The following is an 18,893-nucleotide window of genomic DNA, read 5'->3' on the forward strand; positions in this document are numbered from 1 at the left end:
CCTCAAGGGCCACTGGGTTCCTAAGTCCCCCACCCCAACTCTGGCTTACCACTCTTCTTTCCCATCCCGAAAAATTCAGTCATTTACGTAGGGCCAAGCAAGGTAAGCATCAATGCAAACATAGGGAACCACAGTGGCCGGGCATGGACGTGAGAAATCTAGCAGGGTGTGGAGGGCATCTACCAGGACCACCAGCCCCCAAGACAGGTGAGGAGGAAATCTGAGTGGCAGATGGGGGTAGCTCAGCGTATGGTTGCAGAGCATCTTGGGTTTCTGTAGCAGCTCGGGCTGCTATAACAAAATACCATAGATTGGGCAGCTGAAACAACAGACATGGCAGAGAGAGGAAGTTCTGATGTCTCTTCTTCTTATAAGGACCTACTGTTATCACAGTGGCCCCACCCTCATGACTTCATCTAATCACCTCCCAAAGGCCCCACCTCCTAACACCATCACACTGGGGGTTAGGTCTTCAATATATAAATTGGGGCGGGGGGGTGGCACATTCAGTCCATAACAGAGTCCAAGCAGATGGGGAGAGTGTCAACAATGAATGGAGGGGGCGGAAGTGGCAATGGATCCCAACAGAAGATTAGTCACACAGAGGGGGATTGACCAAGCAGATAAATGCCACAAGGATACTGAGGACCAGCATCCTCGCTGTGGGAGAACAGTGTTATAAAGAGGAAAAGGGAGAAAATTAGAATGGACCCTATGGTGGTGGGGTAGAATGAGAAATATCTGTGCAAAGTCATGTATACAAATAGATACAGTACTATAGATAGATGTAAATGGATGTATGTCCATATGTATGCACGCCCATCCATATAGAAACATCATATATATGTCTCACAAACACACACACACACTCTAGTTCTGGGAGAGGTGACACTCAATAGTAATGAGCACAGTTAGTGCCCAGATCTTGGTTTGTAAATGCCATTTTCCACTTAAAAAAACATAAAAATAAACAAAAAACAGAGTTCCTTTGAAAAACGACTACATCCAGTAAAATGGAACAGAAAAGAATGCAATAAGCCTGGAACATGTTGCTGTGCAACAAATTAAGGAAGAAATCAAAAAATGATAGGAACATATCCAAAAAAACACAGAAACCATCTTGAAGGGACTCACCTGGTCACATTTGTTCAAGCAAAAAAGTAGCCTACTGAATAAAACAGGACCATGTGTCCTTGCTGATGTAAATAAATAAATAAAATGAAAGTCTGATGAGGAACAGGATAATCATATAGTCTCAAAACACCTCTCCAATTAATATTTTCGATTACAAAGAGAAAGAGAGTAACTTTAAGGTGGAGGAGACTGGCAGGCACTATCTTACTTAAGTACTCAAAGTTAGCACAACCAATAATGGAACAAATCAAAATCATGGGCCACCTGACAGAATGCAATATGCAAAATCACGTACCATCTAATAGGAAGCATCATTTCTGTGATATTTCTGCCAAAGATGTATAACCCGAATCTAATTTTGAGAAAACATAAGACAAATCCAAATGGAAGGATATTCTACAAAATAATTATGCTATAATCTTCAGAGGTGTCAGGATGATGAAAGCGAAGGAAAATTGAGGAACTCTTCCAGATTCAAACAGACTGAGGAAGCATGACAGTGAAATGCAGTGCATGATTCTGAACTGGATTCTTTTGCTATTAGAGATATTATGTGGACAACTGGAAAAATGTGAATGAGGTCTGAGTATAAGATGGTAGTAACATATTTCCTAATTTTGAGGGTTGCATAGTGGTTATTTGGGAGAATGTCCTACTTTGAGACTCTAATTTTGGTGACATAGTACATAAAATCTTTATACTTGAGTCTTTCTTCACGATTCACTTATATTCTTCCAAGTATTACACCTTGCTTAAAAGTATCCAGTAATTTCATCTCTCACTCTAAGTGCAAGCTAAAGTCCTTTCAATGGTCTATGAGACCCAGTGATATACTAAACTCTCAGATCCTACAAGCTCTGGAGAACCTGTTGTCAAACTTCCAGGAATTGTGCAAATCAGTTCAACTCACCAGTTAGTACATTGAAGGTCATCTATGGTGAAAGTATTTACTCTATAGGAATCAACAAATGCTGCCAATCGAATCTTTAGCTTATTTGGGTTTGTTTTGTTTTCATGGCATTTACTAAGGGTTTCGATCATGAACAGGTATTGTATTTTTTCTAGTGATTATCTGCATGTATTGAGATGGTCATATTTTTCCCTTTAATCTTTACATCTGTGAATTACATTAGGAAAATCTATTTATGTTCAGCCATCTTAGCATTCTTGGGATAAACTTTGTCCATTCATTAACTCAATCCACAGATGTTTACTGAGTTCCCACTCTCGTGCCAAAAACAGCATAGTCAAGTGATTTCTCATGAAGATGCTGAGTTATTCCAATGGGAGAAACAATGGTTTTCTTCAACTAACGTGATAGAACAACTGTGTATCCTTGCAGGAAAAATGAACTTTGACCCCTACCTCACTGCAAACACAAAAATGAATTTGACGTGATCACAGATCAGGATATAAAAGCTAAAATTATTTAATTCCTAGAAAATAAAACCAGCAAAAAATCTCCACAACCTTGAGGTAGGAAAAGATTTAAGACAAAAAAAACAATACTAACTATAAAAGGAAAAATAATGATGAACTGGATTTCATTAAAATTAAAATTTCTGTTCATCAGAAGACACTATTTAAAAAATTAAAAGGTAAGTCACAGATTAGGGTAAAATATTCACGTATTCACAAGGCATATATATGAGAAATGTCTTGGTTCGAAACTATATAAAGAACTCTTTCAATCTGACAATAAGACAAACAACCTGATTTTTTAATGGCAAAAAATTAGAAGATACTTTTAAAAAGAACATGCATGAATTGTCAAAATACAAATGAAAAGCAGTCAACATTATTAGTCCTCAGGGAAAGGCAAATTAAAACCACAAGACATTTAACACCTACAAGGATGGCTCAAACCAAAAAGACTGACAATATTAAATGGTCAGGTGAGAATATGAAGCAGCTGGAACTCTCATTTTTTTTCTGGTGAGCGTGTAAACTGGTACAACCACTTTGGAGAACTGTTTGGCAGTTTCTCACAAACTAACACGCACATCTATCCTATGACCCAGAAATTTCACTCTGGTATTTACTCAAGAGAAATGATAATGTATGTCCACAATGAAACTTATATAACAATGTTATGGCAGCTATATTCATAATAAGCAAACTCTGGAAATCAGAAAAACATCCAGCATAGGAAAATGGATAAATGAAATTGTGGTATATTCATACAATGAAAAACTACTCAGCAAGACTGGACTACTGATAAATGCAACAACATAGATGAAACATGAATTTCAAAAACATTATGTTGAAGGAAAGCAGCCTCAACCAAAATAGAACATACCGTATAAATGCATTTATATGTAGTTTAAGAAGTGGCAAAACAAATTTATGTTTAATGAAATCAGAACAGTGGTTGCTCCTAGCACAGGGGAATTGACTGGTGATAAATCTCAACAGCCAAAGACCACCGGGAACAAACCAGTAGTCCAGCAAAGTTAGGTTTCTTAACTTGTCAAACAAGGGAGTATACTCCAGAAGAATTGTGGAGGGTTTTTTGTTTTGTTTTGTTTTGTTTCGGTACGGTTTGGCCTCCTAATTACTCTACAAGTGGTACCGGAATTAGAGATATTTGTCCAAACTCATGATTTTTCAAAGAGAGGAAGAAAGAAAGAAATTCAGACAATACTATCACCCCCGTTTTAGGGTTGAAGAAATTCAGTCAAGTATTCTATAACTTTGTGAGGAAGCTACAATTTGAACTCAGTTCTCAAGCCAAATCCAAAATTGCCACACCAGATATCTCGCAGATATGAGGAAAATCTTAGCATCAATTTACTTGTGGTACTGTGTAATTAAATTTTCAGGATTTTAATATCTGACTCTTTTTGAAACAAGGGGACCACGAACCACCGAAATTGCTGACAAAAAAACAAAAAAGAGAACATTTTTCCAAACAGTTTTTTGTTTGTGTAGCACATAACAAGTTAAATGTTTGCAGACTTCTCATTGGAACTCAGAATATGAATAAAAGGATAAGCTCCAATGAGAAGTCTGCAACCTGTGTTTTCATTCACCGAACACAGGTTACTGTGTTGGTTTCTCTGCAAAGAGCAGGTTGAGGAGAAAAAAAATCCGAGGTTCTTCGCAAAAGAGTAAGCTTGATATAAGATTCGTGATCTTACAACAAGGACCACGAATAAAGGTAGACAAAACATTTTTTGCATTGTTTTTTTGGAAACGCTGGGCACTGCCAACAGTGTTTTACATCACTGTTCCTCAAACCTGAATGTGCGTTTGAATCCCGGGAATCTTGCTAACATTTAAGTTCCGATTCTGTAGGTATGGTGTGGGACTGATATCCTGCATTTGTACAAAGCTCCCAAGAGACGCCAAAGCTGTCAATCGGGGCGGGGTGGGGGCGATAACTACAGGGAGAGGCTTCACTTTGAGTAATCGAGACACTCTAAACAACTGGAAAGAAGACACTCAAATCCCTCGTTCAGAGGCAGGCGGCGACTCCCCAGTCCCCGGCCCCTGGGGCAGCAGAAAAGCGAGCCGAGCACCGCGCCTAGGACCCCTGGTCTTACCCCAGGATCAGCAGCGCGCTCTGCAGCTGTCTCCGCACCTCCAGGAACACGCGCGTCTCTGCCGCAGTTGCCGCCATGCCCGGCCCGGGGCGGGACCGACCCGGAGGTTCTAACGAACCCGGGTCAATCCGGCCAGGAGCCGCTGCACGTGCGGCGGGAGAAGCAGCGGCAGCGGCGGCGGCGGTGGAGGAGGTGCAGGCCGCCAGGGCAGGATCGCGCGGCCGGCACCGGCTGCCAGCCCACAGCGCCGCCTGCCGGGCGGAGAGCGCGCCGGATCCCGCGGGAAGGGAGCGGAGGGGAGGAGACGGGAGCAGAGGGGTGGAGACGGGAGCGGAGGGCCGGGGCGGGTGGAGCTGGAGGTCGCATTTTTAAAACCGGCCTTTAGCCCAGAGCTCTGAGAAAGGTGGGCGGGGAGAGCCAAGCTGTCCTCCCACTCGGCTTCTTATGGACTTGGCCTGGCCCTTAAGTCTCCCCAGAAATGACCATAAAATCAGACCAGGGAGACACCCTTTGGCTAGTTTGGGATGAGGCTCGAAGGAAGGGAGATGATGGAGGCAGGTGATACAGGTGGGCACTGTTCCCAGGAAGTCCAAGAGCGGAATCCCTCGCCCCAAACCCACTTTATCTTAGTCTCTTTTTTATGAGCTAGAGTCATTTGTTAGCCTCCGCCTGAGAAAACAAAATGTCAAGTTAAGATAGCTCCAAAATTGATACAGTTGAAAAGATGTAAGAGGTTTTCTGTTACCTACGCGGAAAGTGTGGTTGAAATTTACTATCTCGAATCACAGGACTAACAATTTGTTTGAAAAAAAAGAAAGATGAAAATGATTCCATACTACAGCTGTACTATTCACTTTTGCACAAGTAAAAACTAACTCAGAGAAGTTGTAATCCTACTGCACAAGATAATTTTGGAAAGTCTGAAACAGAAAAGAATCTAGTATTATATAAATACTTATAATGGAGAAATATTAAAATGTAAGACCTCAGTAGAATTACAGTATGACTTATTTAAAAACAAGAGACTTATTTTTTAAAACAAAAGCAATGATGCCTTATATACAGAAAATCTTGTCTACTGATGTTCTATAATTTCAAAGTCATAATTACCACACACCAAAAACATTAATTTGAAGCATTTCTAAATAAATAAATCCCTAAATAAATTCTTTAGTATACCTTAAAATACTAGCTTAAGACAATTTTTCTAAAATCAGTTTTTAGGGTTTTTAAAGTTTATTGTGTTGCTGCACAAATTACTGTATCGCAATAATTAGAAATCATGGATGGAGGTAACAATTCAGTTAAAAAAATAAAGTTTGGGCCTGGCGCGGTGGCTCACGCCTGTAATCCTAGCACTCTGGGAGGCCGAGGCGGGCGGATCGTTTGAGCTCAGGAGTTCCAGACCAGCCTGAGCAAAAGCGAGACCCCGTCTCTACCAAAAATAGAAAGAAATTAATTGGACAGCTAAAAATATATAGAAAAAATTAGCCGGGCATGGTGGTGCATGCCTGTAGTCCCAGCTACTCGGGAGGCTGAGGCAGGAGGATCGCTTGAGCCCAGGAGTTTGAGGTTGCTGTGAGCTAGGCTGATGCCACGGCACTCTAGCCCGGGCAACAGAGTGAGACTCTGTCTCAAAATAAATAAATAAATAAATAAAGTTTGCTACTGTTTAGCCTGAAACAACTCATCCATTTAAAGGGCAATGATTTCAACTCCTCATCTCCCACCTTTAATCTCCAAAGCTATTAAACGCTTAAATATTGACATATTATATTGAAATATATACCATTCTTAGCACAGCATGCTCTCCATAATTGTTTTATTAGTTTAAAAGATTGTTATATTGTATATATAATCACTATTTTTTTTTACCTTACTGTCTTGGCAAAACTCTGCGATCATCTTTAGAATAACTTGATATGATTGAGAAAGCTCTACACTCAAAAATACTTCCAAATCCGATACCAAGTATTTGTCACCTAACTTCACAAGTCTCCTAACCTCTCTGGGCCTCAGGTTACTAATATGAAATATTGAGGAATTACTTAACTAATACATAATATTTAAATCCTGTTTTTAAGTCATTATCCCTTCAAAATCTCCATCAAGATGGGACTGGAGAGGGCGTCCTCTAAACCCCTTTCCCTCCACTCCTGCCATTGGTGGCTATGGCCACTTCCCCCAACAGTCCGCTTGAGGGCGCTGTAGCAACAGCTAGCGCCGGCAGGCAAGGCGTGAACTGGGGCGGGGATGTAGGGCCGTCGACGTCGACGCCGGCGTGGACGCGGTGCACGCTGGGAGCTGTCACTAGGCCCTTCGGCTCCCGGCCTTGGTGTCGCTGCCGCGGTTGCCAGGAGAGCGGCGCCGGCGGGGAGCGGCCGAGTCCACGGCAGGTAACAGCGTTCCCGCCCCCAGCGCGGTCGCTAGACTAGTCGCCGGCCCTGAACATCCTTCTCGGCCCGGCTCATTCCGGAGCCTCTGGGACTCCCCGCGGGTCTGGCTGCTGTGGCGTCGGGGGTGTTGCCGCCTCGGCCCCGCCTGGAGCCGCGAAGCCGGTCGTCCGCCTTCTGGTTTCCGCGAAGACCGGAGCTGCACGGGGACCGGAGGGTCAGGACCGGGCGGAGGCGCGAGGTTGGCCCTGGGCATAGGCGGCAGGAGGCGGGGCCGGGACGTCCTGTGGCGGGTTCGGAGCCCCCTGCGCCAGGGCCGAGCAGTGCGCAAGGCTGAGGCATAGGTCGCACCTGTGCGGTAAAGGCGCACAGAGTAATCTCTTTGTTGGAGGAATCAAGGCATCGTGCCGTCTGTTCATCTGGTGGGCTCTTTTGGAATTGAGGAGACAGGAATACTGGCTGTAGTTAATGTTGTCGGGTTTGGGATTAGAAAGGAGTACGGAAGTTTATTAAGAGGAAGTCAGAATAGTCACACGGAAGTTGTTAACAATTACCAGCTTTGATTCCCAAGTCTTTTAAAGTTGCAACATAATAATAATTACTTGTTCCGTCTCCTCCATTGGTTCCTTTACCCTAAGGGGGGGCGGGGATGGCACACAACCATTCTTAAAAGCTAAGTAAATTGTGTTAAGATTATTCTTACACTTCTTAGAATTCTGTGGAGTTTGAGAAATATAAAGATTGGAAAAACCTGATTTAGAGACTGTAGTTAAAGCAATCAAAAATTTGATTACAGAAAATATAGGAAACTGAAAAATAAGCCCTGAACTATAGACAGACAAAAATCACTCAATTTCGATGTTATTGACTATTGTCCTGCAGAAATAAATTCGTGCATTTTAATTTTACTTCTAGGTATAATATGGCCTACTATGAATAACGTCAGCATTATGTGCTAAGTAACTCATCACCTGATAGACAACACAGTGATTTAGTTGAGCTGACAGACTTTAATGAGTAAATTAAAACCACACATAATCCATATGCTTTATTGTATTGATTACTTTCAGCCACCACTCAAAACTAAATCACTCTCCTGAATTGCTAAGCAATAGCAAATCTCCAGGTGGGTCTGATTATTAGGGACCACATTCTTGAACAAGGAATTGAAAACACCTAAGTTAATAGACAAACTAGAAAATGTGATACCATAACCAAAACCTTAAATGTAAGTTAAATGTTGTTAATTAAATGTTTGACTATATACATTCAAAAAGACTCCTATTGTGTAGTTAAAGTAATGGAAATTCCCAGGAGCTCTGGCCTGGGAATGAAAAAAAGGTTCAAGTCCTTCATTCTACTGCTAATGGGATGTGATCTCTGTAGGCCCCAGTTTTGTCATTGTTTAAGGGAATTTAAATTTTTCCAAACTGATGTTTCCTCCTAACACTGTTGTAAAGCCATTTGGTAGGCTTACTGCCCCAAAACAGTGTTCTGTGGCAAATAATTTGGGATCCCAGCACACTAGGTTAAACTAGTTTTTTGTTGATTTTTTTTTTTTAATTTGCTTATGAAGGCAGGAATTTTCACTGCTATGTGTATATGCATGTTAATCTCCAGGAGAAGGTTATCATCTAGTTTCCTAAACTTACCTGACCTGAGAGCCTATTTTCTCATGGCCAGCCTGTTAACATCTCTTAGAATATAATTACAGAGAATACAAATTTGAAAATTGCTGCACTTGAGCTGAATCTCCTTGCAGCTGTAAAATTTGACTTTTTAAACTGTCAGTTCCAGCTTTCTGGAACTGACAGTTTAAAAAGCCTGTTAAAAGCATATTAACATGCTCCAGAAAGCTGGAGCATGAAGACTAGTGGCAACTCACTTGTATAACAAAAGAATTATATTTTTTTCCCTTAGTAAAATATTAAGGATGCACATTGGAGTCTTAATATTTTAATTTATGGCAGAATAGTATCTTCTTTTTTCTTGTCCCTTGATGCTTTTCTTTAACCATAATTAGTTCATGTTTTGAATTTGATTTTATGGTGGAGTTATTGATTTTATTCAGAATGGTATTTTAAAGTTTCAACAAGTAAAGACTCTTTGATAATGGCATTACTTTTACTATGATGATTTTCCCTTCCAGTAATTAATTCTTAAAACTATGAAATGTGAAAGAAGCCACCTGAAATGTACTTAATGTGTAATAACTACATAATTTTAACAGCTTAGATCATCAAAAAGAGCTAAAGATTAAAATAAATTCTGAAAGAGTTATTGCTAAATTGCTTACAAACAGAATGTAAGTGTTGAGTACAATCTTAAATTGTTCTGCTGCATTCTGTTAGGTATCATTATCACACAATGAATATGGATATTCTGTTCTTTGGAACTTTGTTAGGGGTCAGTGCTATTAATGCACACTTTGTTTAGGGGGAGGAGTGGGAACAGAACATACAATTTTAATAGATAAGCCTTAATTCAGGTAAATTCTCTTCCTGAAATAAAACTAAGTAGAAATATAAAGCTAATGTTTTTATGTCATAGCTAACAGTTTTTATTGAGAATTTATTATATGAAAATTTGATCCCCTTGTCTTTAAACTGCAATTTCCCTTTTCTTTTTATTGTATTTACCTCCTCCTCCCCAAGCTGTCCAAGCCTGAAACTTCAATGACCTTTGATTGTATAGGTCAAAGGTATAGTATCAAACTTATAAAGGAAAAATTTACATGCAAATTTACATAAAATGATGTGCACTTATTTTATGTGTACATTTCAATAAGTTTTAACAAATATATGCACACCCATGTAACCGGAATCAAGATTTGGGACATGCCGCCACTCAGGCCTATACTGTTATGCTTTTACTCTCTTAGAATGCTCTCTCTGTCTTTATATTTCTAAATTATACTTGTCTTTCAAGACCCAGCTCAAATGCCATTTTGTGAATCTTTTTGTGATTTTCTCATCTTAAATTAATTTCCTCCTCTTCTGACCTTTGTGTTTACATTTTTTTGAACAATCTTCTCCTTCATAGTGGCTAAACCAATGACATGCATATAGCAGGCACTTTATTTGTTGGACAGATGGATTAATGTAGTATTTCCCAAACTGCAGTCACTTTTATAACATCTTCAAAATTGTGGCCATATCTGTGTACTTCCTGTATACTTGTTAATATTTCTTTATAAAAGTGTGATCATTAAAATAATTTTTAAAGGAAACTTGAAATAACTATGAATAGAAAGCAGGTAGCACTTGCTATAAACAGAGGTGGGCATATGGATAAAAAAATGAACACAGAAGTGTTGTTAATTTCTAGCTAGAAACGATTGCCTACTGAAGACTCTAAGCTTGAGACTTTGCTTTTTGTTTCTAAGCTTTGCTCTTTGTTTAAAAGGGAGGTCGGCAAGAATTTCAGTGGTGTTGATAACATCTCTTCTTGATGCAGTCAGAGGACTTGAAAGAGAATAAAGCTGGAAATAACTTCCTTACTTGATTTAGTGTAGCTTAGCCCTGTCCTCTCAAGTCCTTCTGGTTGGTGGCCCAAATTTTGGGAGATAGTGGGTTAAGGGGGTCTTGAAAATCGTTAGAATTTTATCTGTGCAAGAAATGGAAAATAAAGCCTTACTTGTAAATTAAAATGTATACTAAACTTAACTTTAAAAATACAGTACAAGAATGAAAACTTAATATGATCAATACTGAATCAGATTATGTCTTTATTTTTTTCACAAATGTCCTCAATGTTACTAGTATTACTTTTAAAAAAAATAGAACACCTAGCACTTTTTTGTTATTAGGATACTTTAAGATAAACTTCTGAATCTAAAGAAACAAATCTAAATCTAAAAACAAGTGGGAATCTTTTATATGACAAAGTGATAAATGTTGATTCAGGAGTGATGTAATGTTGATATTATGTTTATCTGGCAAAGCTGTTAAGATATATGAGGTAATAAACTTAAAAGGATCTCATATCTCCTTCTTTCTCTAGCCACTTAAGTTTTGTTATAGATATATTTTCATATCTCCATCCTGCCAAAGACATTTCTAGCCTTTTTTCTTCTGAGATAATGACAAATTCTCCTCTCTTATAGAAGGAGTTTTATATGAACAGGCAGGAAAACAGAGTCCCTGGTCTGTCTTCTACGTCATGTATTTCAAGTTGCTATGGTTACTTATAGGCATATATTTGTATTATGAGCCTAAAGTTTGCCGTTCTTTTGTGTCCATAAACAAAGAGCTTAGGTGAATAGACCATTTAGTTTGGTGTTAATGTTTTCCAAAAAGAAAAAAAAAAATTTAAACTGAGTGGTGGTGGTAAGTTTATCAGTATACACAATAATTTGCTATTCAACCGGAGGTCAGATTGCTGTTAATGTAAGGTTCTGGGATGCAACCTCAAATTGAAAGTAGGAAAAGAGTCATCTTGGATGCATAGTCTTTATTTCATAAGAGAGCCTTCACCCAAGCAAGTGGTTTCTTTCCTGCTTTTCTGCTATAAAATAAAGCAGCAGTATAGAAGCAGTGCAGATAAGTTGTCATTATTCAGAAGTGACAACTGACTATAATCAGAAAAACTATAAAAGCGCAGCAGTCTTAGTCCTTTGAATTATGCATGTATATAGCCCCTAATTTTTCAGTTGCTTTTGATTGTGCTATTATGAAAAGGTACTATAAAATACCAGCTACCTGAAGCCCTTAGAATATGTGTTACTTTGATCAGATTTTCCAGATAGCTAGAATTTTTTATATTATAACCTAAAATGCCATTCCAGACCACTGATTATGCTTTTTTGCGTGTCTTTAGCATGATGCAACTGGTGAGTGGCTTTTCCATATACACTTAACAATTTTAAAGTTTCCTGGAGAGAAGTTTTTCTCCTGCTGAGAAAAAAATAGAACATAGAAATAGAACTTGCTTTAAAGTTTGTCTCTGTCCTTTTGGAAGAAATACATATACAATGACATTCATATTGTATACAGTGTTACCACTAATTAAGAGTTCACCTGTGAGCCTAAATAGAAGGGTTCCAGCAACATAGGTTTTATGGTATCTGACATTTTATTTGAAGACTGTCTTCCAAACACTGTGCTCCAAGCCTACCTGATTCTATAATTTGAGGCTGCCTATTAGTTTTATACAATCTAGTAACTACTGTTTATATTATGTCTTTTAAGTTATAGAGGTTATGGTTGAAAAAAGAAAATATTATTTGAGAATAAACTCTTCTTTAGTTATCTGTTACTGCATGACAAATTATTTCAAAATGTAGTGACTTAATAAGTATCTCTCACAGTTTTTCTCAGAAGGGATAATGGAATTGTTTGGCTGTGAAGTTCTGGCTTGAGTTTCTTGGAGGTTGCAGTTTGATGTTGGCCTGGGCTGCAGGCACCTGAAGGTTTGACTGGGGTCCAAGGACCCACTTCCAAAGTCGCTCACTCAGATGACTGGCAAGTTGTTTTTGGCTATGCTATTAGAGGGAAGTCTTGGTTCCAGCCCATGTGGTCCTTTTCCCGGGATGCTTGAGTGTTCTTATGACATAAAGACTAGCTTGCCCCATAATGAGTGATCCAAGAGACATCAGGGTGGAAACTACAATGTCCTATGGCCTTTTGCTTCTGCACTATTCTATTTATTGTTTACACAGGACACAGGTAATTCTGTGTGACAGGGGATTGTACAAGGGCATGAATTCCAGGAGGTGAAGATCACTGGAGACCGTCTTGGAAGCTGGCTGCCACATCTTCTAAAGCCAGTATGTGAATATGTGTCTAAATAAAAAGCAGTACATATATACTCAATATGCAGTATATTCACAGCTCATTATGGTTTTAAAAAGAATATTCAAACACTTTAAAAGGCCACTTAAAGATTACTGTACTAAACAAAGGAAGCACTTTATTGACAAAATTCCTAGTCTCCATAAATCTTTGGGATGGGGGAATAATTTTGAGTTCAGGTGTAGCACTTAAGATACAGATTTTATTCATTTTTATTTTCTTTTTGTTATGAAATGAAGGAGGAAATGCCACATTTTACACAGCTGCTATTTGATATTCTTTAGGGACATTATTCATTCATTAACCCTTTTGAAATTAAAACTTATTACCATAAATAGGAGATAATTCATATTTTAAAAGTATAAGGAATTATAGAGATAGTTCTCAACTCACAATGGTTCAACTTACGATTTTTCAACTTCATAATGGTGCAAAAATAATACACATTCGGTAGAAACTACTTCCAGTACCCATCCAACCATTTTGTTCGTCACTTTCAGTACAATATTCAATAAATTCCATGAGAAGTTCAGCACTTTATTATAAAATAGGATTTGTGTTGGATGATTTTCCCAACTGTAGGCTAATATAATTATTCTGAGCTCATTTAAGATAGGCTAGGCTAAGCTATGATGTTTGGTAGGGTAGGCATATTAAATGAATTTTGGACTTACAGTATTTTCAACTTGCGATGGATTTATTAGGAAGTAACCCCATTGTAAGTCAAGGAACATTGTACAATGAAAAGCCTCCCTCTCCCTGGCCACATATGCCCAATTATCACCTGTACCCCAGGAGTAATCAGTTTTATTTTCTTGTGTGTTCCTTCAGAGATATATCATGCATATGAAAACTAATGTATTTTCCATGTTTTGTATAAATATTAGCATATTATAAACACTATTCCATACCTTGGGTTATTTTGGTTTATTTTGGGGGGGTTTTTTTGGTTTTTGTTTTTTTGGGGTTTTTTGGTTAATATATCTTGGGAGCATTTTCTGAATCAATACATACACTTTTTTTTTTAACCAGCTGAGTAAATGCTATTGCCATTCAATTTTTATAGTGTTTCTTGATTATTTACTGTGGGTCAGCTGAAAACTTGAGAGCTAATATGATAGGTGAGGCCTCTCTATCACAGGGATTACTACCCCTAAAATCACAGTAAAATGACAATAAAGCAAGGCAAGTTCTATGATAAAGGAAGTATGATGTGTAGTAGGCATTCACAGGAAGGAGGAGTGTATGTGAATGCTGTGGGGATGGTGGAATGGTCAAGGAAGACTTACCAAAGGGAATAAAATCTGAGACTTGAAGGATGAGTAGGTACTATCCAGATCAAGTTAGGATTTAGTGTTTCACACAGAGAAATAAAAGGCTGGCTCTCAAAAAATGAATTTAAAACATTACAGAGCTACAGTGATCAAAACAATGTAGTACTGGCATAAAGATAGACATATATATCAATGAAATAGAATAGAGAGCCCCCAAATAAACCCTATTTTATACAGTCTGGTGGTCTTCGACAAAGATACCAAGACCACTCAATTGGTAAAAGACAGCCTCTTCAACAAATAGTGCTGGGAAAAGAAAGAATTTGGACCCTTACCTTACACAAAAATTAACGGAAAATGGATTCAAGACCTAAAACTATAAAGCTCCTAGAAAAAGATATAGGAGAAAATCTTCATGACATTGGGTTTGGCAATGACTTCTTGGATATGATAGCAAAAGCACAAACAATAAAAGCAAAAATAGACAAATGGGACTACATCAAACTTTAGAAAATCTGCGCATCAAAGGACACAATCAACAGAGAAAAGGCAAGCTATGGAAAGGGAGAAAACATTCACATGATATATTTGATAAGAGGCTAATATCCATAATATGTAAGAGCTATTCCTACGATTCAGTAACAAAAACAACAAAAATATATATACATACATAAAGAAATTGGCCAAAGACTTGAATACACATTATCTAAAGATAATATATAAATGGGGAAAAAACATAAAAAGATAGTCAGTATCCTAATTATTAGAGAAATGCAAATCAAAGCCACAAAGAGATACCACCTCATGCCCGTTAGGACGGCCACTATAAAAAAAAAAAAAAAAAAAAAAACCAGAAAATAACAAATGTTGACAAGTAAGGATACAAAAATTAGAACCCTTGTGCACTGTTGATAGGAATATTAAAAAATGGTATAGCTACTATGTACTGTTTGTACAGTATGATCTTTCCTCATAATATTAAAAATGAAATTACCCTGTGATCCAGCAGGCCCACTTTTATATATTCAAAAGAATTAAAGCAGAATCTTGAAGAGATTTGCACACCCATATTTAGAGCAGCATTATTCACCATAAGAGGTAGAAACAACATAAATATGCATCAATAGATGAATGGATAGACAAAATACAATATATATAAAATGCAATATATAAATATACAGTGGCATATTATTCAGTCTTAAAAAGGAAGGAAATTCTGACACATGCTACAATATGAATGAATCTTGAGGACATTATGCCAATGAAATAAGCCAGTCATGATAAAAAGACAAAACTGTATGGTTCCACTTACATAAGGTATCTAAAGTAGTCAATAGCAACAGAAGATAGAATTGTTTAGTGGATGTAGAGTTTCAGTTTTGCAAAATAAAAAGTTCTGCAGATTGGCTGCACAACAGTGTAAATATATTTAATACCACTGAACAGTAAACTCAGTGGTTAAGATAAATTTTATGTGTTTTGTTACAATTTAAAAAACTTTAAACTTTTAGAAACATGAAGCATATGGCATTTTAAAATTTTATACCATAATGTAAGCCATGTTTCTAAATATTGAAAAAGGTACTGAATGAATAATGGGTCAAGTCAGAGGGGTTGAATGACAAGATATCATTCAGAGGCATAGCATTTCGAGTATAATTTAATAGAAAATTATATCCAGAAAAGAAATAACATAATATAAAGGTCCTGAGATGGGAAAGAGCAAGTCTTGAACAGTGGACGGTTGCTTGGTTTTGCTTAGCTGGGACAGAAATATGAATAATAAGATTCAGAGAATGGGTCCAGTTTATGAAAAGATTTTAATCGTATAGTTAAGAGTTTGGATTTCATTTCTAAGGAATTGAATGTCACAATTATAGCAATAATAAGAGCACTTGTTACATGCTAAGTAAATACTGGGCTAAAGTGCTTTCAGGGATTATTAAATTTACTTTTCTGAGCTTCCAGCAGAACCTGGTCAACCTATTACATCTTTTCCCACATAAATTAATTGACTCAGGGAAAAGGTGAAGGCCATGAAAAAAAGAGACTGTTGTAATAGCCCAAGTGTACAAAATTCAGGAGCCCTGGGTAAAAGACTGTTCTGAGAGGTGTGCAAATTTATTATTTTGTTAAACTGTTCCAAAACTAAATCTTTCCAATCACATAAGTACAAGTTTGTGTGATTGGGAAGGTGACAGTGCTGTTGACAGTAATGAGATTTAAAGAAAAAGGGGGAATTCAGAGAACAAAAATAGCAGTGCTTGACAGATTGTACCAGAGGTGGGAAACCTGCAGCCTTAAGGCCACATGCACCTTCTAGGTCCTTAAGTGTGATTTTTTTGACCAAATTGAAATTTTATGTAACAAATCCTTTTATTTTTATTAGTACATTTTTGTTCATCTTGTACATTTTTATTTTATTTTTTAAACGAACTTATTTAAGATACCAAAGAATAAAATAAGTTTCAACGAAATAATCCTCTCAGATTGAACGGCACAATTAGAACATTAGTAAGCCATAAGGGCTAAATTGACAGCCGCTATGCTCATTATTTAGTTGTAACTTCCCCTGCCTGACTGTGGCACCCACATGAAGCTGGTTGCCAAGAGTTTATGGGGGTCGAGTACACTAGTCTGTTATCAGCTTTTGGCTGATAAACAGAAACCGTGTTTCTGTTTGAAGTGGAATTTATGAATAATTGCACAGCTCGACAGTATTTTTTAATTCTCTCTGCTTAACAGTCCATCGTGTCAAAGAAGTCTTAAGAGAACAGTGAAGGAAGAAAACAGATTTTTTAATGAGAATTGGGAATTGCAATATTGTTTCTGCTAAAGAAGATTTGCTTGCTTTGTTATACTGTAATATCAACATTAAAGAAATTCGATGCTCATCAGCATTGTAACACTCATAAGGACCACAAATATTTTAAATCAGAGGGAGAGGCACGAAAGGTTATATTGCAGGAAATTAAAAGATGAAAAACAAAAGCAAAGACAATTCTTTCACGCAGCAATAAGACCTGTAAATAATATCACTGAAGCAACTTATAAAGTAGTTTATGTACTCAGGAAAAAAGGGAAGCCATTCAGTTATGTAGAAATTGTGAAAGAATGCATTGTTGAAGTTGTAGGATGCTTAGACCCCAATAATGTTTCAAAGGACAAACAACTGCCTCTTTCAAGGAGCACCATAACTGATCGGCAGCATGAATTAGCCTTCAACTTAACGACTTCATGCAGTACTTCAAAAAGAAAATATATATTATTCAATCACTTTGATGGATCAACTGATACTACTGACTTGGTGCAGGTTTTATACTTCATTCGGGTCATTACAGAAGATTTTCTTTGCTACGAAGAGTTACTCGCTTTGGGCACTCTTGTGAATAGAACACAAGGAATAGATATCTTCAACAACTTTTAAGATGAATATTGTGAAGTTGGACTGAATTTGGTAAATTTAGTGAGTGTACATACAGAAAGCGCACCTTCCATGACAGGAAAACATGAAGCGTTTATTGCACAGATAAAAAAGTATTAGCAGATCCAGATGCTCTCATTTCTTTTCATTGTATCTTACATCAGCAAAATCTCTGTGCCAAAGCTACTAGTTTAAGTGACACTTTGCAACAAGTTATAAGTATTTTTAACTATATTCTTGCAAATTCAACATAGCATCATCGGTTTTATAACGTCCTTAAGTTGAGTGATGAGATATTCAGTATGGATTTGCCCTGTCGTTCTAACATGTGTTGGCTGTCGCAGGGACAGGTGTTAGCCAAAATTTTATCTCTGCAATAACAGATAGTTAAATTTCATGAAGAACAGAATCAGCAATGTGAATTATTAAAAGAAGATTTCTATAGGAATGCAGCATTTCTTTATGATATCATTTCAAATCAAAACGACTCAAATATTTCTTTGCAAGGTAAAACTAAGTCTATATATGATATGTAGCAAAAAATCCAAGCATTTTGAAAAAAGCTTTTTTCAAAACACTACTTCAAGAGGAAATTTCAGATGAACATTTTCCCCGGTTGGCAAAGGTCATTGATGAGCAGGATGGTAGATGTCAATGAATCATTTGAAGAATATGCAGCTGTTATAGACCTATTAATTGGAGAATACAATGAAAGGTTCACTGCCTTTGAGAATCATGACATCACACTCAAATTAACATTTCAACCTCACCTAGTTGCTATCTAGGCACCTAAAGAACTACAGATGGAATTGATTGAGCTCTCAGTAGATGACGTTTTAAAGTCATTGTTTGATGCTAACATCCAATTGAAATATGGAAAAATGCAATAGAATATCCACTCCTTCAGCAGCGTGCCTGAAAAATGCTTTCTTGCTTTTCATCCAGTTATTGCTGCAAATCTACATTGTCCTGCCTAACCCAAATCAAGATGCCATTAAGGTCACAAATGACTGATACCCATCTGGAGGATCAACTAAAATTGTGGACTTCCCATGCTACAACCAAATATTCAAATGCTTTCCAATAAAAAGCAGGCACAACAAAGTCATTAAAAGGTTAGTTAACTTTAAAATTAACAAATAGTTTTCATTTTTGAAATTATTAAGTACATAGTAGTTAGATTTTTACAAAGTAATGTAAATTTTTAAGTATATCTAATTGAAGTTTCCTGAATGCGGCCTTATTTGATTACAGCTAAATTAATGCAGCCTTCCGACATGAAAAGTTTTCCACCCCTGCTCTTAGATCTCATTTATAGTACCTTTAGTGAG

At 37.4% G+C, this 18,893-nt stretch overlaps 1 protein-coding gene across 1 annotated transcript in view; it reads right to left on the bottom strand.

Moving 5' to 3' along the window:
• UBE3D (ubiquitin protein ligase E3D) overlaps positions 1–4,771 on the bottom strand; it is a 139,457-nt gene extending 134,686 nt beyond the window's left edge. Inside the window, exon 1 of the mRNA XM_012638193.1 lies at positions 4,680–4,771. Coding sequence (XP_012493647.1) covers positions 4,680–4,756 — 77 coding nt within the window. The 5' untranslated portion in view covers positions 4,757–4,771. The remainder of the gene's footprint in view (positions 1–4,679) is intronic.
• Positions 4,772–18,893: the final 14,122 nt, after the last annotated feature.

The sequence above is a fragment of the Propithecus coquereli genome, unplaced genomic scaffold (assembly GCF_000956105.1).
Source record: "Propithecus coquereli isolate 6110/MARCELLA unplaced genomic scaffold, Pcoq_1.0 Scaffold127, whole genome shotgun sequence".
Lineage (NCBI taxonomy): Eukaryota > Metazoa > Chordata > Mammalia > Primates > Indriidae > Propithecus > Propithecus coquereli.